Below are 26,262 nucleotides of genomic sequence, written 5' to 3'. Positions count from 1 at the left end.
CATGAATATGGATATATGTGAATTAGTGTATACTCCTGGGCTGAGGACTTAATTGTGTTCTCAGATACCCATGTCTCTGCATAAAAGTCATCACATTTTCCTATTTTAGACACATGCCAACCAAACCTTTAAGGTGTCCTTACTTTATATAATTCCTGGTAACACACAGGCTTATTTGGTTCCCACAAGGTCAATAAGACATTATGGCTGTGCTTAAATCAGCTAAAACACCATCCATACTGGGGAAAAAAGCATTAGTGTTGACTTACCCAATTACATTTGAAACCAGTGAGGCAGATACCTGCACACTTGGATGTCTGCAAACATACCAACAGACATACCTCTTCACTCAGGTGTCCATTATTTACAAAGCACTGTAAAAGTTAGGCAGGGTCTCACAGACCTATTTCTCTAAGTCCTGGGATTTAGGATAATGCTGGCACTTTGTGGCAGAAGGTCAGGGATCCCTAGACTGGACTGTCGATGCAAGGCTGCAGAGGTGTCTGGACTGGGTTTAGATTCCCTAACCTGGGATGTGTTCCCCTCATCTTACCTCTGCTTTAACTGGTTGCAGTCAGAGGTAACACCTGACCAGGAACACCTCAGAGCAAGAGCCAAAGGTCAATTCAAAGGTCAGCCTTTCAAAGTTTCCTGGGATGAGGTGGGCCTCTATGGCTGGAGCTCATGGTGGACCTGAAACCAATAGCATCTTTCCTGTTCATAATCAAAATCTTCCTATCCAAGGAAGGTGAGGCAAGGACTCATAACTAACCCAGCTTTTGAAGAAATGCCAGCTTCTACATTCTTAATAGCCTCACATATAGTACGCATCCATTGAAGGCTTGGTGAAAAAATGAATGAAAGTCCAAACAAATGATAAATTTGAAACCTACTGGGAATAAGGAAAGAAATATTTTAGTCATTTATTCATCCATTCACTCATTCATTCATGAGTGCTTAATATCACCAAGCACATTCCAGACACAGGCATGTAGCAGAGAAGACTTGCTTTCAAGTTACTTAAGGCCTAGTAAGAAAGGCCGATATCACACAAGGAATTATAGAGCAAAATAAGTGGACCCATACCTGACCCTGGAGCTCAGGGAAGGCTGCCTAGTGGCATAATGGAGCCTGAAAGAAAACGAGCCTTAGGTTGGGTGAGAAGGATGGGGAAGAACACTGTGCATGCTCTGAAGTTCAGAGTCACAGCAACAGAGGACAGCGTGTTGCAGGAACTGCCTGTATACATCAGCTTGGATTCAAACCTCAGTTCTACCACTTCTAGCTGTGTGACCTCGGGCATTCTACAAAACCTCTCTGTGCCTCGGTATCATTTGCTGCAAAATAAGACTTATTACAATACTTATCTCATAGAGCTGTTGTGAGGATTAACTGTGTGATATGCCAAAGTCTTAGAACAGACCCTGGCATATAGTAAGTACTAACTAACCTATAGCCTGATGTCTCCTGGGGTTCCATTTCCCTCCTACTATATTATCTACTTTTCTGTCTTGAAAAGAGGGCAGGTAGGGCTGGCCCAGTGGCGCACTCGAGAGAGTGTGGTGCTTGGGTGCGCAGCGGCGCTCCCACCGCGGGTTCGGATCCTATATAGGGATGGCCGGTGTGCTCACTGGCTGAGCGCGGTGCGGGCGACACCAAGCCAAGGGTTGCGATCCCCTTACTGGTCACAAAAAAGGCAAAAAAAAAAAAAAAAAAAAAAAGAGGGCAGGCAAGGAAACAAGGACTGAATCCTTCTAGTCATGCATCACCCCAACCACCTACCAAAATTGGTGCTCGTTGGGGGGTCCCTCCTGCTTCTAAGCTGGTGGTGGCAAGGTGTTTCCATGCTGTGGCAGAGCAACAACCACTACCTTGCATATCTGAAATGGTCCACAGGACACTGACCCAGGGTGGAAAGGGCCATTCCAAATCAGCCAAGGATAGGTGCTGGCTGGTTAGCTCAGGTGGTTAGAGCATGGTGCTGATAACACCAAGGTCCAGGGTTTGATCCCTGTACCTGCTAGCTGCCAAAAAAAAAGGTAAAAAAAGTCTATTTAGAAAAAAGAAAAAAAAATCAGCCAAGGTCTGCATGGTTTGCAAGATCAATGGATACAAACACAGGGTGCTTGAGAACACCTGGAACAGCCTCATCCTTATAATAAAGAAGCCAATGTGGCTTTGAGATTTTTTTTGTTTTGATACTTCTGGACTGCAGAGAGAGTCAGGAAAACTAGAACCCTAAATTGCACAGTTGGGAAAGTTTTTTGGATAAATTTATTTCTTTTGAAAACACTGAGCCAAATCTTGAACAAACAGACCTCTTGGAAAAAATTATTTGCACAAATAATAAGTCAGGGCAAAGTTCGGATAAGACCCTGGACTTCTATTTTACTTGTTGTTCTAAAACTTTAGATAAGTTAACTTATTTTATCTTTATCTTGTGAAGTACATATTAATATTCCCACTTACAGATGAGGAAATTGAGGTATAGAGAGGTGAAGTGACTTACCCAGGGACACACAGCTAGTAAGTGGCTGAGCCAGAATTTGAACCCAGGAAGTTTCAGGAGGAAAGGAGTTTATTTTTTGGCTTTGGTCAATTATAACACCAGTCTAAAGAGTTGCAATAATTTCCCTGATTTGGGCAGTGTGACCCAATGGAGAACTAGCCTAGTCTTTGGAATTGGAGAGGTTTGAGTTCAAATTCTAGTTTTAGCCACATGACCTTAAAAAAGGTCTTTCAACAGCTTGAACTTCATTTTCCTAACTCATAAAATGGGACTATAATCTCACCTTTCTTGGAGGAATGCAGAAACCGTCAGGGGTCTCTACAATGCATTATCCTAGAGGATAGGGGATGAGTGCAAAGAGTAACATAAACTCTGCCTTGTCTGATGGGATGCTCGGAGCCCCTAGGAGGAGAGCAATCTTTGGCATCTGGGATTTGTCTTTTTTCCCATCCACACCCCTTTTCCTTCCAGATGCTCTCTGCAGTGTCAGCTCTCATGACTATAAAGTGATCTTGTGTTCTGACTGTTCCAGAAGAGTGAGGTGAAGACAGAGGGAGAGAGGGAAGGCTGTGTGGGAGGGAGAAGGGGAAGGTGGAATGAGCCCTGCCAACAAAGAAAGACTCTAAAAGGGGCACAGAGAGTAGGAGGGGGTGCTTCTGAGCTTCTTGGTCTCTCTGTCTCTGCCTCTCTCTCTTTTGCATGTGTGTGTGCTCGCTTGCATGTGTGCACACACACAGAGAGGCATATAGGCACATTGTGAAAATAAAGAGAAAGGCAGCAGGTGGGAGGAAAGAATCAATAAAGATGGAGCAAATGATTGCTCCAAATCCTAGTCCAGCTCTGCTGTTTAACTTCTGTGGCCTCAGACAGATCACTTCCCTTTTCTGGGCCTTGTGTGTCCATTTCATAAAATGAGGGGCTGGGTGGGATCAGCTGATAGGGATCCTTCAGCTCCAACTCTGTTAGATTGTTCAAACCAGAGCGAGGGCAGACTCTTCACACAACTGCTGGCCATGTGGATGTGGCGTCATGCTCCTCCCCAGACTCCTTGCAGCCTCTCTAGCCTATGATTGCCATACTCTGACAGCTCAGGTGGCCATTTATGGGGCTTGCGTTACTGTCACAGGCTGTGGTTTTCTCTAGCATTCTTTTTAGAACTTTATTTACATGTTCCAATCTACCTGGAAGACAAGAACATGCTGCTTCCAGGACAAAAGTTAAGCCTGTGCTTCTTAGTGCCTCTTGCATGGGCCCAGCACAGTGCCAGGCACACGCATGGGTCCGGCACGGTGCTTGGCACACAATAGATGGTCGTTTGGTCAGCTGTAAGAATCACATCCTGTGTGAGGGCACTGGGGGAACTGGAAAGTGTTCAGGCCAGAGGAGCAAACATCAAAGAGCAAAGCAGGGTAGCCATTTCCAAACACTCAAAGGCTGCTTTGTGGAAGGGCAGGAGACACAGTCTGCAAAAGCCCATGGGCGGGTAGAACCAAAAGAGATGAAAAGGTGACACAGGGTGAGCAGAACACAGACTGTGTCCTGTTCGAGGAAGACTGTGGAAACTGTCAGAGGCTTTGAGAAGATAAAGGAATGCTTCAGAGATATGAGTTCCCCATCACTGGGTATTATTCAAGCAGGAACCAGATGGATGGGCTTCTGTTAGGGATGTTGTAAATGAGATTCTGGCCCTTATGGGAAGTGGGTTAGAAACCTTTTTAGGCCCATCTCTACCTACTAATTTGCATATTCATAACTGGATTCATATTTCTGCTATCTCTGCTTCTTTTAGCACATACATGAGGAGTTTGTCTTTAAGTGTATGTGATGTGTAGGTGCAAATGTTGTTTATTTCCCAAGAAGCCATTTCACTCATCTGTTCATTCACTGACTCTTTAAAGAACACCTGTTACATGCAATTCACTTTGCCAGGACTGGGAATTCAACAGTGAACAAGGCAGGCACGATCCTTCCTCCAGGAGCTTACAGACAAACAGGGAGAAAGATATTATATAAAAGTGAATCAGTTGTCTAATCTCAATTACAGTAAGAGAAAAATACCTGGGGCTATGGCAGCATAAAACAGGTAGAGAAAATTTAGACTGGGAGGAGGCAGAGGGACCTTAAAGATAATATCTCGTCCCCAGACATAAATGTCTTCTTTCTTCACTTCCTTCTCCTATAATGATAATGATGATGACAATGGTGATGATTATTATGGTAATAATTACCAACATTTATTGAGTGCTTATTTGGGGCCATGCATTACTATAAGCATTTCATATACATTATCTCACTGAATTCTCATAACACCCCATGAGGAGGTAGATAATGTTATTATTCTTTTTTTAGAGATGAGGCAATGGAAGCTCAGAAAGGGCAAGTAAATTAACTAATGTCACATGGCTAATAAATATAAAGCCAGAATTAAAACCCAGGCCTGTCTGACCCCAGAGCCTTCCAAACGACTATACCAGCTGCTTAACTGGAGGATGCAGAACCCAAATGTGACTGTGTGTGGCACTGAGACAAAAGGAAGAGAGGCACGAAAGAAAGTGGGTAAGCTCAGCCTTACAGAAGGAGGTTAACAGATTTCTCACCATAGGGGAGCAGGGAGACTAAAGAACAGTTTCTTCTTGGGGCTCATGCAGCAGAAGGAAAGTGGAACAGAGCTGGGGGCTAGGACTAGCTGCCACATGGACCAAAACTTCCAACCCTAACATTCCACAGGAGTTAATCTGCAATCTCATATGGAAATGGCTGACTGCCCTGGTCCCCAAGTACCCCAGTGAGACCTGGGATGGCCTGACCCCACCCTTTCTCCCTCAACTTCTCTCACACTAGAAATTATAATTTTAATGAAATTCCATCACTGTATAATGAAAAAGGTGTCCAGTGGGAGTTGTAGGAGCCTGAATTTGAATTCCAGGTTTACCAATGCCATTACAAACAAGATTTAAACTGAAGTTCTCTTGTCCAGGACAACCCCCTCCTTTTCCTGGGCATCTTACCCAACTCTCCCTGCTCAGCAGTCACATGGCACAGAAGTAAGAACACAGACTTTAGGGTTTTATGATCCTGGATGGGAGGCCCAGCTCCATCACTTTAAAAACCTTGTGACTTTGGAAAACTCACTTAACCTTCCTGAAACTCAGTTTCTTTAACAAGCTCAAGGGCTGTTGTAAGTGTTTAATGATACACATTTAAGTGTTTATCACAGAGTCTAAAACGTAGCAATCATTCAATGAATTGTAAAAATTACTGCCATTGTTACTAGGGGTTTAAGAAATTCTAGTTCAGTAGCTTGGCATCAGGTTAGCCTGATCACCAATCCTTATGCCCACGTCACTTGGTTTCTGTCATATTCCTGACAGCCAAACTCCCTTAATTAGGTTCCTGCCTTCCTCCTCTGCAGCTCAGTTGTGTGAAGTCTCTGAGACTCAGTTCCCACATCTGTAAAATGGGGATGATGAATTCTACCTTGCTTACTTCACAGGAGTATTATGACTTTCAAAACCCAGTGGTGGGAATATGCAAAAATGTCACATAAGCTATAATATTGTTTGAAAATGGAAGAGATTGATATTATTACTGTTATTAGTCTTCCAAAAGGTACCACATGGTCTACACTGGGCAATATTGTCCAACAACTTCAATATTTCTCCAATTGGGGTCTGTTGGGTCTGCATAAATTCTCAGGGATCTGCTAGTTCTCTTCAAGACTTTTAAAATATATGCTTTTATTCCAATAAAATTCTAATTGTAATATTAATAATCTGGTCATTTGCTCCATGGCTTTGGTATTCACATTTGCAATCACAATGGCATTGAAGCATTTACTTGTTGGTGCTGTGTTTTCTGAACTGGCTCCGCAGATATATTACAGGGACCACAGGTCCTGTGCTTTGAGAAACACTTGTTTGGTCTAAGATTTGCCGCTGTTGGGTCACAAAGATAAGAGCTATAACTCTGGAAGGCTCTGGCTGGCAGATGTCTGATATAACCACAATTTCAGACCAGGGATTACTTGCAGTGTCAGTGCTGGGATTTGGTGGAGCACTAGTGGCCAGATGGGATGGCTTTGTGCTCTAGTGGGTTCCAGAGCCTAGGCATATTGACAAAAAATAGTGGCACAGCTTTCCAATTTGTGGATGGTTCAAGTTCACTTTATGGACATACCGATGGTATGGAAATATTCATACACATCTATCCTATCAAATATATATAAAGTATAAATACATAAGCAAGCATATATATACATACACGGATACATACACACAATATGTACAGATGGGTGAATTTAATATATGAAGTAAGAATTTTCCACCTGTGCTGAACACTTTTAACTTTTTAAAGCATGATGGAATCTGGCAACATATTTGGTCTCCCCAGTGACACTATATGAGTGGGTAGAACAGGAACTATTGTTCCCAACTGACAGATGAGGAAACTAAGGGCTGGAGAGTTGCCCAAGAACAGAAAGCTAGCAAAGGGTGGCATCTGGACAAAAAGCAGATTTTTTTTTTGACTCCTTGTCCATTATCTCTCCTCTCTGACCCACAATCTCCTTCTTTCCTCTCTTCCGGCAGCCCTCCAAAGGTGGCTATTTGAACCCCGAAAGCATTCCTCCAAAGTGATCTGCTAGAAGAAAACTGCTGGCTACTTTGTACCTCGTGCATTCCAAAAGGGACAGAAAGAACTGCAAAATAAAAGTGTAGCTCCAACCTTTTGTTAAACCTTCAAAAGTCTTCCATGGTTGCTAACTCTGTAATTACATCCTAATCACAAACACTCTGAAGGAGAAGGTCAGTTCCATGCAGCAGTAGGCTAATTATGTGGTGGAATTTCTAAAAATTATCATCTTATAAATTGCGTTATTCCTCTGAAGGGGGAAGAAGATACACCACACACTAGACTATGTTTCAAACTGAATTAATTAGTAATTTGAAGCCTAATTATCAACTAATCTATTGGAACATGCAAGTCTTTTGTATTTGGATGGTATATGCAATTTGCATCCTATTAGCTGGCAGTTGTAAGGATTTGAGAGCTCATTAGGTCAGAAGAAGAAAAATGCAGATCAGAAGGCTACAGCAACCCAAGGGGCTGAATTGGTGATGCTGTGACTAAGGGGTCACTGGCCAACAGATGGAGGCTGGCAATGTAATTACCTTCCAGTGGGGGTCTTCCAGTGGCTCTAAGGCCACTGATGCGTAATTTCTATTTCACCCCAGAGAGCTAATTATGTATGTCCCCACCCTTGTTCTGTGTATTCTCAAGCAGCACGATGCCCACATGGTCTTACTGACAGATGTCTTGGAGTAGTGGAAAAGGCACTGGATGCTGCCCACTACCTTTGGTGCTAGGCCTAGCTCCATCGCTGACTCGCTGTGTGACCCAGACCAAATCACACCCCCTTGCTGGTTCTGTTTCCCTACAAACAAATGAGATTTAGATGGAGCTGACTTCCAAAATCCCTTCTAGCACTAAGGACCTGGGATGTGAGGGATGGAAATGGTCTTTTGGGGGTGAGACTCTTGGTTCCCCAAAAGAGCCTGGACAGCCACCACTCGTTTAAAATGCAAATACCTCTGAGAAAAGTAACATATTTAACCATTAACAGCTGGGTCTAAATTAACCTATCTCAATAAACCTTTCTTATCTCCAGTCTTAACTCTAAAATACTGGTACAGCCAAGACAGAAGTTTTGAAGGGGAGAGAAGGGTAAGGCAAGGCTCTATCTAAGACTGGAGATCAGGTCAGAAAGAAGGACAGAATATAAGGATAGGTGGGATGCTTTGGTCTCAATTTTAGATCCATGACCCCAGATCTTGTGCTTTAGTTCTACGAATAACCTTTTTGATATTTTGTTCAATTAATAATTAATATTCCTCAAAAAAATAATCAACACAAAATAACATGGCTAAAACTGAACATGGTTATATGTTCAGTTAGGTAAGGTTGAAATTGAAAATTTCTTACAGATAAAAAGCTAAAAGTCACATCTTAATGGAAACATGGAAAACTGCAAAAACAGGCTAGGATAATAAACAAACTTTGTAGAAAAAGCTACCATTAAGAGAAACTGATAATTGTTCAAACTATCACATGGGAAAATCTGTTATTGGTTAAAATTTGTTGGGAGATGCAGTCACTTCCGAAAAAAATTTTAGAGTTCCTCAAAACATTGAACATAGAGTTACCATATAACCCAGCGATTCCACTCCCAAAGTATATATTGAAGAGACAAACTTGTACATCAATGTTCATAGCCGCATTATTCGTAATAGCCCAAAAGTGAAAACAACCTAAATGTCAATCTATCACTGTTGAATGAATAAACAAAATGTGATATCCACCCATAATGGAATATTATTTGGCAATTAAGAGGAACGAAGTACTGATACATGCTACAACAGGGATGAACCTTGAAAATACTATGCTAAGTGAAAGAAGCTAGTCACAAAGGACCATATATTGCATAATTCCATTTAAATTAAATTTCCAGAATAGGCAAATACATAAAAATAGAAAGTAGATTAGTAGTAGCCCAGGGCTGGGGAAGCTTGAAGGGTGGTGAGGAGTGACTGCTAATCGGTAAAAGACTTCTTTTTGGGGCAAAACAACATTTTATTTTCTTTCTTTCTGTACTATTTTAATTTATCAATATACAATGTAGTTGATTTTCATGTCCCTTTACCAATTTCTCCTTTTCCCCTCTTAAAACAAAGTTTTAAAATAAGATTGTGATGATAGTTTCATAACTCTGTGAATATATTATAAACAATTAAATCGTACATTTTAAATGGGTGAATTGTATGTGATTACATCTCAATAAAGCCTTTAAAAATGGGACTAAACACAAAAGAAAATTACATTTGGCCTTAGAAAAAACCAGCTGGAAGAATTAAACTTCATGATAAGAAAAGTAGATGTGTAAAACATGACCCAGAAAAAATAAACTTGACAGAAATAATGGTCACAAAAGAAATCTCATAATGGCACATGCTACTAGGTAAAATTTAATATGCACAAAGAATGATTTGATGAATCAAGTCTTCCTTGTAACATGGAAAATAATTGCACCTGATATCAAGAATTGCAGTACATTAAAATGAAGACAAATTAAACAAACAAAAAAGAAGACAGGCTTGTGTATACCATGTAGAAAAGTGAATCAAAACTAAATTGACATAATATTTTTCATGCTGGAAAATTTTTTCTAGTTAAGGATTTGTCAATACTAGTGTAATTATGATTTAAATATTTTTATTTATAAACAGTAAAAGTATCACTGGGGTCCAAATAGGGGCCCAAAACAGTGGGATCAAGACATCTTGTATCCATTCAAAGATGTGGTGATTTTGTCCTTATTGCCAACGAGCAGAGCCAATTAAAGCTGGAATTGTGATGACTGAGCAAACCTTGCCCACAAGCACGCTATCTTCCAAGGAAGGTTAAAAGTTTATAAACAGTGTGCAGTGATTTGACAAGTGGGATGTGGAGGAAAAATGGTAAATTTAGTATTGCCAGGTCTTAGCATTGAAGCTCTGCACTGCCCCTTACACCCATGCAATTCGCATCAACTAGAGACCGCAGAAGCAAGTTAGGGCCCAAACGTGGAAAGGCCCTGAGTGGAGAGCCTGCTGAGCTGTACTCACCAGATTTGCAAGGATGTAGTGGTAGCCAATGCCATTCTTCTCCAGCTTTATGATCTACAAAACACAATGGGAGGGGACTCATCAATCATACTAACAATTGAAGCTACAACAACAATAGTAATAATAGCAACTGACATTAATTGAGTGCTTACAACATGCCCTGCCCTATCTGAAGTACTCAAACTACAATATCCCAACCATCCAATGATAGTGACGTTATTGGTATCCTTATTTGCACATGAGGAATAGGCATAGAGTGGTTAAATAATTGTGTAAGGCTACCCAGCTATTAAGTGGCAGATGCAGGATTTGAAATCAGTTTTGCCTGATTCCAAAGGTAGAGTGGTATTATCATAACTCCAAGGACCCAGCCAAAATACTAACTGCACTCCTTCCATAAAGCCTTCCTCGTACACAGACATTCTTCGGTAGGTGGGAATCTTTTGTTGCATGGAATCTCCTGTCACTGTCATGACAATATCAGTGCTTGGATGGACAGATGGGTGGATGGTCAGATGGGCAGGTGGATGATTCCACTCCAGTTCTCAACCTTCAGCTCCTTTCATGAACCGTATGAAGATGCTATTCTTTCTTTTCCTAAATTTTGTGCCTTCCTCCCTAAGCCAGTTGGGCACTCAGACATTAATGGATCATTCAACTTGGAAGCTGGAAGGCAATGTCAGGATCATCTGGTCCAACCCTTCAATGTACAGATGGGAAGCTGAGGCCCAAAGAGAGGAAGTGATTTGCCCAGATCCCATAGTAGTCTGGTAGCAATGTTAGGACCTGACTATTGTGAGCTTTTCCATCTGATGCCTGATTATGGTTAATTACTAAGAGACAGGGTCCCCAAACACCCTTCCAATCTGAATGCAGACTGTCCCTAAAGATTGGAGCAGGAAAGATATTTGTTGAAAGAACTATCCAGGGATTTGCTTGGGCAATCAGACATACCATCTAGTCAGGAAGAGTTAAGACCGCAGACCTTTCTAGCCCTAGCTCAGCCTGCAAATTAACTTGATCTATTTCCTTATTGTTATTTTAATCATCAAATTGGGATTAATACACCCTGCTCGATGCCTCTTTTCCTGCACTCTTGCAAGGAGGCATAAAACATATGAGAGGAACTTGGGCTTTTTTTCTAACTGAATAAATTTTCAAGGTTATTAAAATCCATATTCAGACATATACTTAATTGGATGTATGTGCAGAGTGGCTCGCTTTTTTTTTAATGTGGGGAATAATTAAATGCACGTGCATACAATGAATGTTCTAAAACAGTGATTGTGAAATTCCAGACCATGGAGCTCAAATACTATTGGGATGATAGTTTTATTAATAATTCATTACTTTTTCATCATCTTGTCAAACGGTTTGCTGCCCTTTCAACAATGAGATACCTTTATCAAAAACCTATTTAGCTTCTAATATACACAAAACAGCAAATAAAAGATATTTCAAAGCCCGTCACATTCAGACAATGGAGAAGTATAGTCCCTGCAGGATGAAAGTAGGGATTGAAACATAGGAAACAGCCAATAACTGATCACTTCTGACCAGTAAAAATTAGCAATTTCATACGGTTCAACCTATTATGAACCTTCCCACCCATCTATTCACCTACCTATCCATTGACCTACTTTCTCTCCTTTACTATATTTCACAAATATTTATTAAGTGCTTACTACGTATGAAGCACTGTGCTAGCAACGTAGTATAAAGTGAAACAAGCATAGTTTTGCTTCCCTGGATGTTACACTTTACTGGGAGGAGATCCATAATAAATAGGTAAACATATAAATGCCTGTGCTATGTGCTCAGGGCACAGTATTGAACAAGTGAGGCAAACTCCCCATGCTCTCACTGAGCTGAGCTTTCGGCAGGGAGCCAGATGGTAAATACGTGAACAGATAAACGAACAAGGTTTCAGCAGGTGAGAAGCACCATGAAGACAATAAAAAGGGCAATGTGATGGATAGCCCAAGATGTCCTGGTCTACTCTCACTTCTAACTTATTCTGTACTTAAAGACTGTGTTATATTATTTGTTGTTTTATATATTGATAGAACATTATATTCTAATAACCCTGTTCTCAGCTCACAAATCTGCAGTGACTCCACATTGCTTACAGAATAAATCCCAAACTGTTTAGAATGGTTTCCAAGGATATTCATGATCGTGTGTTCATCTCTCTGCCATCATCTCCCATGGATGCTAAGCCATACCATGAACCTCAGTTCTCACATCCCTTCTGAGCCTCCAACATGCCCTTCCCTCCAGATTAAAGGCTCTTGTGCAGCCAATGGCTATCTGCAGAGATACAGACCCATCTCACATTTGGGATCTTTCTTAGGGCCTTCATTAATTCTTTATTCTTTCAATTCACTCAAAAATATGTATTGATTACTTACTAGATGCCAAGCACTGTTCAAGGCACTGTGGATACATCAGGGAAGAAAACAAAACAAAAATCCCTGGCCTCATAGAGCTTACATTCTAGTTGGGAGGAGGGGCTGGAGACAGAGATAGGCAATTAATTTCCTATTTGGAATCTGCAATCAATGTCTCTGTCTCCTTCCTTAGGTTAGGCAGAATGATTTTTATTAGACTGGAGAGACCCCAGTTACTGAGTGTTTGATAATGTAGGATGATGCCAAGAGTGCCAGATGGCAAGTCAGAGATGTAAGTTGTAGACTCATCATTTTCACTAACTAGTTGTCTGAGCCCAAGGCAAATTATTCAATCAATTTGACTATCGGTCATCCCATCTGTAAATGTGAGCATAAGCAATAAATCAAGTGGTCTGTAAGATCCTTTCAACTCTTTGGACTCATTTTTCAAAACACAAGAATGACACAATTAAAAACATGATATTAACATGCTATGATCTAAAATACCCACATGAACAAGCCACTTCCTTATAAAATACTTATTCTTTGACAGAGGAAGTAGGTACAGAAGGCAGAGGAAGAAAAGTTGCATTTTTAGGAGGTGACTTCCTGCTTTTCTTATATGCTAGCTGTGAGACCTTGGGCAAGTATGATCCTTCTTTTTTTCATCTGTGAAATGGGATTTGATAGAAGCTGTTTTATAGAGTTGATGTGAGGATGACATGGGATTATGCACAGAAAGGGCTTGGCATAGTGTCTGGTATACCGTAAGCAGTCAAAAAATAGCAATGTCTGTTGTCTATACCACAGAACAATACAGGACAAGTCATCAGTCTATTAAGAATACCTCATTATCATTCAGTGCTTTCTCCATTTCCTATCTCATCTCATCTTTTTATCAGTTTTGCAGGAGAGGAACTTTATTTCTATTTCACCGATGAATATACTTATGTCCAAGGAGGGGAGTAACTCAAGAAGCCAGTACTAGTTGGCACTATAAATAGCAAAAATAAGCAAATGTTCACATATGTCACTTACTGTGGGGTAAGCTTTGTTCTAAGTGCTTTACATGTACTGATTCTTTTAATTCTCACAAGAGCCCTCTCCAGGTGGCTATTATTATTATGATGATGATGATGCCCATTTTATAGATCAGGAACCTGAGATGGAGAAAGATTAAAAACCCAGTGCTGGCAGTTAGCTTAGTTGGTTAGAGTGTGGTGCTGATAACACCAAGGTCCAGGGTTTGATCTCTGTACTGGCCAGCCAAAACCAAAACAAAACAAAACAAAAAACAAGAAAACTTGGCCCCAGGTCACAAAGTTAGTAAATAAATACTAGAGCTGGGATTTGAACCCTATCCAGTCTCTGCTCGTAACCATTATCATATATGGCCTCACTTAAAAACTAGAATTCAAATCCCTGACTGCAGACCATAGAACTTCCACCTCAATGGAAACAATTTTTGTATATTTCTCTTTCCAAGAGCAAAGGCCAAATCCACACTTTATAAAGTAGGACACATACAGTTAATACCTTAAAGAATCTATGACTTTCAAAATCTCTCCCAGTTCTGTTGCTAAGGTCTCTGAGTGATTGCTGAGCTGATGCTGAGATTCCCAATGGGGATCCCAGGGGTCTTGAGGGCCATTAACAAGCTTTGTTATGTTGTCAACTACCTAAAAGTACCATCTTTTATTACATGGCAATGCTCAAAAGTGACTGCAAAATCTACTTGCTTGCTAGCTTAACTGAATACACAAACATAGTTTAAAAAGACAAGAGATCTACACAAATGCCTGTTAATTCTGTGGTGGGCACATGCTTTAGTTCTCAAGTGGGAGGAACCACAGTTTAGAGATCTTTGGCTAAAAACTGTTGAGGTTACAATGCCTCTTCGCAGGGTATACAATCAATTGATTTCTTAGAGACAGGAGCGTGTTCAAAGAAATAGTAGAAAGGGAGGTGGCTGCCACTTCCTTGCCCTCTTAAAACAGGTCAGTGGGCCAAAAGGATGAGATGCCAAACGCTGGATCAGTGAGTGACAGAACCTTGAGCTGAACCTAGGAATCTGGCTTTGCAGCCTGTGTTCCTAATGTGATAGCACTTCAAAAACTCTAAAATGCAATGCAATTTTCTTTTTAAAAATAAAGGGAAACATTGGAGGTAAGTTTTTGGCCAACTGATATGAGAACCATTTGAAGCCCTAGGTCAAGGCTCGCATTGCTTATGCTATGTCATAAAATTGTAGAATTAAATTTTACAAATTACAGAATGTGAGATAGAAGGCATCTAGTCTTATCCAGTCAAGAACCCTCCTTATAACCCTCTTTATCACACCCAAATCAATCCAGCTTCTTCTGAGTCATCTCCCACACCCACCCTGAGCCCTTGCTGCCTTCACTACCTGGCCCAGGATAGCATTAAGGCGTTCTGATTCACAGTCCACCACCACCAGCCGCTCCTTTTTCTTTTCCAGGTCCTGAAAGAGCATCCGGTATCCCTCCTCTGTGGTTGTCAAAATGTTGACTGCTGTCACCTGCCAGTTCTTCTCGGCAGCTGTGTCCAGGACTTTCTGCAGGACGGACAAGCCTGAACGTCGGATGAGTAGGATAGAGAAATGGCAGACCATCAGGATAGGCAGTCACTACCCCACTTCCACCAGCCACCCACCTCTCTGTCTACTCCCAACACCTCCCCTCCACCAAGCTCAGCTCCAGCTTTCTCTGACTGCAAGTCTGAACTCTGTAAGAGCAGGTGGTAGGTCTCTTGTGTGTCTATTTCCAGGACATAGTAGGAAGTAGAATTAGTGATTAAAAACATAATCTGAGGCTCAATTCCAATCTACTGGCTAAATGAGGCTCATTAGCCTCTCCAAAGTTTCGTTTTTTCAAAGGTTAAAGTGGTGATGTAAATAATGCCCACCTCAGAGTGTTATTATGAGGATTAAATGAGAATGTCTGAAACATGATAGAGTCTGATACCTGCAAGGTCTTTATAAATGTTAGCTGTAATTATTGAGCATTCAGTAACTGCTTACTAAATGTGACAACCTGGCATTTAAAGAGACACCTAATAACTTCACAAATGTTTGACATATCCTCAATACATAATACTTCATCTCTCACAGTAGGTGTTCAATTAATGAGTTAAACTACTCTCTTTTGATTTACACCCAAATGAATGGAGGATTTCATTACTCAATACTGGTTTGTTTCATCTTTGAAACTTAGAAGGTATGTTAGTTTCCTATTGCTGCTGTAACAAATTACTACATATTAAGTGGCTTAAAACAACACAAATTTATTATCTTATACTTCTGGAAGTCAGATGTTTGAGACAGGTCTTCAAGGTCTAAAACCAAGGTGTTGACAAGGTTGTGTTGCCTTCTGGAGGCTTTAGGGGAGAATCCGTTTTCTTGCCTTTTCCAGCTTCTAGAGGCTGCCTACAGTCCTTAGCTTATGGCCCCTTCAGTCTTCAAGGCCAGCAATGGTGATTAAGTCTTTCTCACATTGCATCACTCTGACACTGGCTCTTCTGCCTCTGACTGCCACACTTAAGAACACTTATGCTAACATTGCACCCTCCTGAGTAATCCAGGATAATCTCCCTATTTTAAGGTCAGTTGATTAGCAACCTTAATTCCATCTGTAAACTTAATTCCCCTTTGCCATGTAACATATTTGCAGGTTCCAGGGATTAGAACATGAACATTTTGCAGGGAGAAGGTCATTCTGTCTGTCACAGATAATTATTTCACTCTCACATTATTAATCAATCCTTTGTACCTATATCATTTCTGACTCCCAGTAACACTGCTAATCCCTTCTCTAGTGACCATTCATGAGTATCCGTCCTCAAGAATCATCTATAGATTGATTCTTCTATGCCTTCCTATTTTTGTTTCTTTTTCAGTACAAGTTACTTGGCATGTTTGAGCCTCAAATTTACTGAAAATTTACTACATGTCTGGCACTGTTCTACCAGCTTTCCTCTCTTTAATTCACTTAATCTTGTAAGGTAGGCACTATTATTATCCTTTATTTACAGATGTAGAAATTGAGGCTCAGAGAGAGTTAGTCATTGGTCTAAGTTCACACAGCTGGCAAACGGCAGTGCTCTAAGTTCTGAGTTTTGAGGTAGATGGAGCCCTTTTGAGAGTATGGATACTTCTGCCAACCTGGGAGATGATACTCTGTAAGCAAAGTCATGTTTTTCTGGCTTTGCCACTTCCAGGCTACAAACTTCATGATGCTGCAAAGCTGTCCTGAAAAAGACCTTCTCCAGATGACCCCCACAATTTCGGCTGTCTGAGAAGGAAAATCATCAAAATAGGGAGAGGGAAGGGAAAATCAGGGAAAATACGGTGCTTCTAGTCTCTCCCTCTACTGGCTCCTTCCCATCTGAATAACACTCTATCTGAAAAGCCATTTCACAAACCACTGCCTCCTCAGAAGTCTTCTAAAACTCCCTATAGGCAACCACACCAATCCATATTCCTCTGTCTCAGCGTCCAGGCCTTTCATGACCCATTTATTTATTTACACCAATAATGACTAAGTTCTTACAGGACTATTTCATATACAAGGTGACGGTGGGACACTACAGGACAAATGCTATGGGAGTTAGAAATAAGAAGAGAGATCTCCTCCAGATGTCAGAGAATAGAGAAAGTGGGACTTGAGCAGGCTGCAAAAGAGGGGAAAAATTCACTTATGTAGCTCTGAGAAGGGACGTGCAATGCAAAAAATGGGAGTAGCATGAGTAAAGATACAGAGAAGAAAAAAGTGTAGAAAACATGTGAGATGGTGTAAAATTCAAAGGAGACAGAATTAGAAAGCCCTGAGAGGGATGATGATGACAATGATGACGATGATGATAGCAGCTAACAAACAGAGAGGATTCTGCGCATTTACGTTGCAGGCCCTGAACAAGCACTTTCTAGTCATTATCTCATTCGATCTTCACAACACCTTTATGAAGTAGAAACTGTTTATTTTCATTATACAGATGAGAAAATGAAGGCACAGAGAATTTTATCCCCATTATATAAACGGTGAAACTGAGGCATAGAGAACCTGGCCAAAGTCAAATAGCTGGAGAGGAGAAGACCTAGGGTTCAGATCAAGGTCTGTCTGACTAGAGGCTGTGCTCCTAACAACCTGCCGTGAGCCATGAGCCATTCAGCTGAGGTCCTTAGTCTTTGAGTCTGGACTCAGGAGGCATGGAAGCTTGGTGAGCTACAGAGTGACATGGTGCACTAAGAGGATTACTCTCTCAAAGGGTGTGTTTCCACACTGTGAGTTAGAGATTAGTTGCCAAGAAAACAGTCCACAGAAATAAAGCATTTTAGATCATCCCCGCATGGTTTTCAGAGAGGCAGTGAGGCATGATTCTCCTTTCTGCTGTTAATTTTCTCTCCATCCCTCAACAGTGTCCCTCTTCTAACCGTTGGCTTACCCCGGTCGGCATCATAAATGTAGACAAATTTCTGCCACTTGTAATGGTCAATGATGCTGATGAGAGCATCCTGCAGTTCAGGGCGCAGCTGAAGGACAAACTGATTGGATGTGTCAACAGGAAAGCTCGGCGTAATGAAGCAGACGTGAAGGGCCCCGCAGAAGGAGGTGAGCATGTTGACAGTTCTCCGTTCATAAAACCCAAAGATGGCATAGACTCCTTTGGAGAACTGGGAACAGACTAGAAAAGGAGAAGATAAGCATTAATGGATAGAAGATGCTGCCAACAAGCTGTCAGATGGCTCCAAAATGAATCTGTCCACTAGTCCATCCATCCAGCCCATCACCTATTCATCTGTCTATCATCTGGCCATCCACCCACTCAACCAACTAATCCATCCATCCATCCTTCAATCTACCAATCTATTCAGCTTTCCACCCATCCTACTCATCTTTATTCATTTATCTATCCCACTTACACATTCATCTGTCCAATCCCACCATCCATCTGTCTAAGTCAAATATTTATTAGGTGCCTATTACATGCCAGATGTTGTCATGGTTATTAATTATAACAATGTATACAAAAGCATTTTCATATATTGCTCACTTTGTCTCTAAAATGACCTTGTTAAGGTAAAAAAGAGATGACTGGGTCATTTTTTAAAGGGGAAAAACCAAGGCTCAGAAAGTTAAGGAACATGTTCCAGGTACCACAGCTAGGACATATCTCAGTTGGGCAGATATCTTGACTCTTAATCCAGTGATCTTTCCATTACATTGTCCATCACTTTGAGGGAAAGCACAAAGAGATGTTACAGGAAGAAGGATGTCTGCAGCTATCACTGCTGATACACATTTAAGAAAACGGGACTTGATTTTCCCAGCCCAGCCCTTAGCTCTCAGTGTACATTTCTCTGCTGATGTTCATTTTGTGTCTGTACATACTGCTAGTGGATTTTCAGGCCCCCCCAGTGTATCAGCCACATTAATAGCTTAGATATGTGAACATCCCCATAGGATCCATTTTGTAGGATCCCAGTGCAATCAGGGATTTTACCAATCCAGGTTCGTGGTTGATTACACAGCTGGTTAGAATATAATGTTAATAAAACCAAGGTCATGGGATCAAACTCAGACCAGTCACTTCCTAAACTTCATTTTACTATGTGATACAGGATAAGAGTTCACAGTCTTTGCCCAAGTCAGAGGACCAACCCAAGACCATCCTGAATGCCTGAAAATTGCCTTCTCAATGTGGATGTTGAGGAAGGTCATTCATCTTTATCACGATAACAAAATTTTAGAGTGCTTTGCAGTCCTTTTAAATGTATCACGCTATTTAGTCCTCATCAAAATCCTGTGACTTAGGTATTATCAGTTTTTTCTTTTAAGATAAAAAAATAATGCTCTTAAATCTTTTGCTCTCTTTACTGTATGACATGTCTTTCTATATGGGGTCTTAAATTATGAACATCATGAGCACAGCTCAGATGTGTTCCATGAAACATCAGTCCCACAAGATGCTCCTTAAAACAGAAAAGTCTTCTTTGGTCAAATAAATTTGGGAAATGGTGCACACCTTGTCCTCATCTTGGAATTTTGTACTGCATACTAGGCTATGTAAAAGATTGGGAGGAATCCTATTCAACTTTTACCCAGATTTCGTCAAATCTATTTGTCCCCAGGACAACTTTTTTTTGGCGTGTGAATATTTTAAACCTGTTATTGAAGATCCTTTGGGCCATACTGCACTAGAGAGTGCAGTTAACCACTGGTACCCAATTGTCTATTGTGAGTCTCAGTTCTCAGTCCCAGAGATAAAGGGCATGAAAGCTTGTCTCTTAAATACTACAACTGAACAGCATAAGTCATCTGTCCAACTCCCACTGAAAACCAGCATATCATCTCCAGGAAACCTGGCAGGTGATCACTAACACCTGCTTGCATACTTCTAGTTACTGGGCCCTCACTACCTCTCGAGGTGGCTGGTCCACTGACTGTCTCCCCTTGAAACCAGGACCTCATGGAAAGCCTGCTCTTAATCCACTCTGCAGCCCTCCTGGTATTTGAACATGGTGCTCATTGCCTTGAGCTTTATGACATTTGGTTTTCAGAAACAAAATCCATTCTCTACCCCGAAGTCAGAGGGATCTTACTAATTAAAATACCAAAACCAAAACAAACAAAACACATTGTTTCCTTTCCTTGTGTAAAATCTCTTAAAGGTTTCCCATTGCATGCAGAAAAAATCTCTAATATCTGAGCATGACACAGATCTTGACCAGCCTGCCCCTGTGACTTTGCTTATCTTATACCACCCTTCTCCTCACTCCCAGCTCTGGCCACTCTGGGCTTCCCTCTGTTCCTATAGGTCTGCCCGGGAGGCTCTGCACTAGCTGTTCCCTTTCTGCCTGCAATGATCTTCCCTTACCGCTTTGCAAAGATCACTCCTTTTCAGCAGCTGTGTCTCAGCTCAAGTCTCACCTCCGTGAACAGGCCTTCCTTCATCACCTCTTCTAAAGAGTGACACCACCTTCCTTCCTCCCACTACCCATCAGTCTCTATCACATCATCCTGTTTATTTCCTATACTTTAATCATTATTTTATAAAATAGTTTTTTTCATTTACTTGTATATATCTGTGGCCACTTGGGTCAATGTAAATTCCCTGAAAATAGGGGTCTTGTTTGTGTCCCAAAGCCATCAGGGTACCTGGGACATGGTGGATGCTTCGTAAATATTTGATGAATGGATGAATGAATGAACGAATGAATGATGAATGCTGGATGAGAGGGTCACATGACCTGCAGTAGGGGATGAGGAGGAGCTGGACCGGAGATAACTGTTGGGCCACCCTGGATGTCCTGCTCCCCCTCCTGGGTAGCTGTGTTCTGTAGTAGCTATTTATCCTCTACCACTCACACTATTTTCTCTTTCACCCTAATAGGACACTATCTGTTTGCATCTCACAATAGGAACTGACTTTAAATGTCTATTGTAATTACTAGAATCAAGATTTCCATAAATACAGATTTCTCTACCAGGAAGCATACATTGTATATTATTCTCCCCATGCTAAATATAGATTTGTCAAAATGTACAATCCATCTTACAGGGTGAAGTGTATATAGGGAGCACGTAAACCCTGTTAAAATATTATAATATGCTCTCCACAGTATTTTTAGGATCTCTTCTCTCCCCTTGCTGTAACAAAATATTATACTGTGGGATATAAATCTTATGTTCCAGATCTATTCCCTCCCATCATCTACTTGTCTTCACACATTTAGTTGGGCCTCTGGGGCCCTCATGGCTGGTGTTTCTTGCTGGGACTTTAGAAGTAGAAAAGAAAAGGGTGGAACGGGGGTGGAAGAAGTGGGAGCAGGCAAACATGATCAAATCCCTAGACACACAGGAGGCCAGGAATTTCCCCCCTCAAATTATCTCCCTATTTTTTCTCTTCTGCAGTCTCTCTTCCTTTAAATTGAATGCTTTATTCTTTAAAGTTAAAGGGTACATTTGCCCACCACTCCCCAAAAGAATATGGCTTGGAGTAGACTGGCCTGGATTTATTTGAGTTAACTCTGGCTCCTATATCTGACCTTCAAGCTGTCTCCTCATTTCAGCTAAACCTGAACAACATGTAGACAGAGAGACAGAGAGACTCTGTAGGCTCAAGGCCTGTGGGAGAAAGCAGTCATTGGTTAACTGTTAAGAAATATAATTAGTAGTGGTGAGGCATTTCTTTGAATCTGTCACAATAAATATTCAATCAGAAGAGATAACATGGTCCTGTGGAAAAAGAAGTAGATATGATGGCAGGAGACCTGGAAGATTCTCTTTTCGGCTTTATCACTACAAAGTACTTGTGTGACCTTGAGGAAATACCACACTATCCCGGGCCTCAGTTTTCCCATCGGTAAAATGATGGTTTGGATTCCAAAATATTTAACCCCTGTTCGGGCTCCGACATTCTAGATTCTAGTCTAATTGATTGGAAAATGTTTACTGACTTGACCATACTTTAGTGATTTGCTGGTCAAACTTTTAGCAACCTCCACTGCACTTTTTCAAATCCAGAAAGCAGGTAAGACTCTGAGTTCTTGAATTCCACTGTAACAAAATCCCAGCACTAAATCTGGATGCATTTGGAGTCTTGAGTTTTCTTTAAGATACAATTTTTGACCTGCCATGTGAATTAGTTACCTCGTAGAGGTAGAGACTGTATTGTCAGATGTGGCAAGCAGGAGGGAAGAGATGAGAGCATTCCAAAGCAAAATCAGAACTCTGTTGTGTACTGGTCTGATCACAGACTCTCACCCTGTTCATGCTGAATAAGAGTAGGCTGGACTTTTTGCGGTTTCCTCCATTTAAGAAAGCAGTGGTATATGTAATGCTTTCTGATAGCAATAGTTAAGAGCTGACATTGGAGCACTTACCGAGTGCCAGACACTGTGTCAAGGACGTTTCCTGACATTAACTCCTTCCATCTCATAAGGTACATTATAAATTGGGGAAGTGAGGACCAGAATCAGCAGAAGACAAAGCCAAGATCTGACCTTTACCAGTTTGACTACAAGGCTTGAGCTCTTAATATGATATGTGATATGCCATGGATGTTGGAAATAAATAGTCTTGGCACATGGGTCAGCTTCAGTTTCTGGAAAACTCACTCATGTAGCACACTGTCTTCCTTTGATGCCAGATAAAGACGCATTACTGCATTAGGGTCTATTGATATAAACAAAACAAAATAAAACAAAATCCAAAAAACTGGATGGTGTGTTTGACGTATTCCCCTCTTATCCCTGGGAAGAACATATATACACACATTTATTCTTCTATTCATTCATCCATCTGTCCATCCACCCATCCATTCACCAATCGACATCCAGCATCTGACACTCATGAGACACTAAATTAGGCAATGGAGATACAATGGTGAACCATGCAATCCTCTGACCAAAAGGATTGTCACCTTGACAGTGGGAGAGACTGACAACTAACCAGGCAACAGCAATTGTGTCTAAGTGCTGTGGCAGGGATGAGTTCACAGTTCAGGCAGGGATACCTAATCCCAGCCTTTGGGGACCTCAAAGAAGGCTTCTAAGAGGAAGCACCAGCTTCAACACTGAAAGATAAGCAGGAATCAGCCAGGAGAGGGGGTTTGATGCAGTTACATGTGCAAGAAGAGTACTCCAGGTAGAAGGAAAAGTGACAGCAAAGACCTGGCAGAGAAAGAGAAGACACTGGCGCATTTAGGGAACCCTGCCAGAGTGTCAAGTTCCCAGGTCCCTGCCTTCAAGAGACTCTGTGTCTGACAATCACAGTAGTAAAAAATGAGGCCAGGAATTCCCTCTTGGGGAGGCACCAGGGCAGGAACCGGCAAGGGCAGGAAAACCACACACTGCACAATGTGGGCTGTCCAATTCCATCCTTGGTTCACTCATATCTTTTTGATAATCACTCCTGGTTAGGGCACATCCACTTAGTACCAATAAATCTCCGAGCTCTAGGCACCAGCCCTGACAGCTCTTTCCCAGGGAGGGAACTCCTAGTATTAGCAACTCCTTTTTTATTGTCACTTCATTTAAGGCCTCTCGCACTGACATTTCTCCTTGGCTCCTGGCTTCAGTCCCTGGAAACGGGGCAGACTCTTTGTAAATAGTGGATAATGAGGTGACAGGACAGCTTCATTCTGGGGGAGGGAGATCTCCCTCCCTGAATAGTTCTAACATTAGTGATGGGAATCCCATTCCTGATTATCTGACTCTAACATTGTGACATCATATACACTTTATTTCTATAACTCAGAGGACAATAAGAGTGTCCCTCTGTCTCTTTTTTATACTCTTTTGTATCCTAGATCTAATGCTGACATGCAAAGAATTACATAATAGATATAAATTATCCCCTGCCCCTCTAAACAATGTCACATTTACTTAGGATTCTGAGACATATCCAGAGCTTCTCTGTCATTTATTAAATAAAACCTTATCATTCATCTGTTAAATTTAACAAATATTTGTGGGGCACCAGAACTAATATTGCCAGAAAATTGGAATACTGCGATGACACCAGACAGGTTTTCTGCTTTCACAGAGCTTACAAAAGAGTTTAGTAAGTTCTACATCAAGGGAAATAAAGGGTAGTTTGAGAGAGTAATAAGGGGATCAATTATAGAATAAATGATTATACCTGCTATTATAGCCAGTGTTTACTGAGTATTTACTACAGGCCAGGCATGGTGCTAAGCACCTCGTGTCTATATCCGGGTAGAGGGACCAATTTATCCAAAGGTACTAGGTGAGAGAGAGAAGGGAATATTAGAGAAACTGCAGAAAAGCCAGTATGACTGGGGTGAGGGGTCTGGCACAGAGTGAGAGGTGGGTGAGGGCCGGACTGCCAAGGGCCTTGCTGGGACTGGAGAAGTTAAGCCACTGTGCCATGTGTTGGTGTTGCATTTTACTTTGGCTTTGGACTCATTTCAGCTTCCCAGGACTTCTTTTCACCCAGGCTCTGGAGCCCATTTGTGAGATGACTGTGAAGGGAGATATAGGAGAGGAGCCATCTCCCTGCTCAGATTTGAGTATTTGTTATTAAACATGGGTATTAACTACCACGCACTGAAAGCCAATGAGATGTGACACTATACATGAGGCTAAGAATTAGAACAAGGCTGGGCTCACTGGTCCTGGAATTTAGACATGCCTGTGGGCTGACATATGAAAGCAACGGTGGGGGGAAGGGCAGAGAGACTGATGGGTGCAGTTTCTGCTGCCAAAGTCTTCAGGCACCTGACATGGTTCTGGAGAAGTAAATGCAAAGAAGCAAACCTGGGACCATGAACAAGCCCTTTCCCCTCTCTGAGCTGAATCTTCCCCACCTGGATGATGCAGTTTAAATTAAATCAATGTTTCTCAAACTGTTTTGTTTTTTGTTTTTGCTTTTTGGTGAAGTGTCTCAAATAGAACTTTTGTACTCATTGAGGATGTGTTCCTACAGATGGAAATTTTCTATTTCTTCTTTCATTTTCTGTCTGCTCATCCACCAATCCAACAAGAGTTCACTGAGCATGTAGTGTATTCTAGAAAGCAAGCTGGTGCTGGGGGATACAACACTGGATAAGAAAGATCTCTGCTGTCATGGATTTTAAAGGGGAGAGAAATGGCATACAAATGAACAAAATCATCTAGGATACCATAAGTGTTATAAAGAGAATAAAATGGGATAACGTGCAGAGGGTTAGAAGTTCTCATTTGATTTTTAGAATAGGGTTTTTAGGTAATGCATGTATGAAGCAGTGGTCTCTGGCCACGTGGCAAAAGCCCGTCTAATCAACTCTAATCACTGCTTAGGTATGGGATTGTATACTTTAATGATTTTAGGGCTAACAGGTATAACAAGGTCATACCGATCTTGTTAAGAGATTTTAAGAATTGCTGAAGGGAAAAATGTGAAAAAATGTTTGCTAAGGGCAAGCTGCCTGTTGGTGGAAACTTCAGAGACAATTATACTTAGATTTAACCATAAGAATGTAACTTTTGCTTGAAGGAGAGGTTATATTTTAGATAATGATCGCAGTTTGACCAACTTAGCTTTTCACAAATTGTACTTTGGAATGTCACGTTGTTAACTTTACTGATGTTACTAGTTTCCATTGTTTAAGCTACACTTAGCCATAGATAACTTTGTCACACTGCCCATGTCTTTTGTGTCCTTTTGAATGATTGAATCAACTGATATTTCCTGTGAAACTTCCTTGTCTTTACAATAAAAAATAGAAGCTAACTTTGAATCAGGCCTGTACTCAGTTTTCTCCTTCTAACAGAGGAGTTGCTGAGGTGGAGTTGCTGAGCTGCAGTCGCTTCAAGCTTCTCGTTGCATTCATGCTGCTTTGAGTAACCATTTTTTTCTTCTCTGTTACACAGTGGGAAGTGTAATAATAATGTGAGAAAGAGCGGGACTACTTTGGATAGGATGCTCAGGGAGACCTTCTCTGTTGCACTAACATTTGAGCTGAGAAATGAACCCTAAGAAGGAGCTGGCCAGATCAAGGGCTGGGGAAACAGTTTCAGGCAAAGGGAACAAAGGCTCTGAATAAGGTTTAGGAACAAAGCAATTAAACCGATGAGCTTGAGAAATAGAAAGGAGGCCTGAGTGGATGTAGTACAGAGAGAAAGAAGGAAAGGAGTAGAGATGAAGGTGAAGAGAAAGAGATCATATAACTGTCTGAGTAAAAT

At 41.3% G+C, this 26,262-nt stretch overlaps 1 protein-coding gene across 4 annotated transcripts in view; it reads right to left on the bottom strand.

Moving 5' to 3' along the window:
- Positions 1–26,262, bottom strand: part of GRIA1 (glutamate ionotropic receptor AMPA type subunit 1) — a 312,482-nt gene that overhangs the window by 128,530 nt on the left and 157,690 nt on the right. For 3 of the 4 annotated variants that reach the window (XM_063085503.1, XM_063085502.1, XM_063085504.1), the window contains exons 3-5: positions 18,018–18,257; positions 14,965–15,149; positions 10,168–10,221 (exon numbers count right to left, since the gene is read on the bottom strand). In XM_063085503.1, coding sequence (XP_062941573.1) covers positions 10,168–10,221; positions 14,965–15,149; positions 18,018–18,257 — 479 coding nt within the window. The remainder of the gene's footprint in view (positions 1–10,167; positions 10,222–14,964; positions 15,150–18,017; positions 18,258–26,262) is intronic. The other variant, XM_063085505.1, reaches the window with a different exon arrangement.

The sequence above is a fragment of the Cynocephalus volans genome, chromosome 2 (genome assembly GCF_027409185.1).
Source record: "Cynocephalus volans isolate mCynVol1 chromosome 2, mCynVol1.pri, whole genome shotgun sequence".
Lineage (NCBI taxonomy): Eukaryota > Metazoa > Chordata > Mammalia > Dermoptera > Cynocephalidae > Cynocephalus > Cynocephalus volans.
This window is presented reverse-complemented; position numbering and strand designations above follow the sequence as displayed.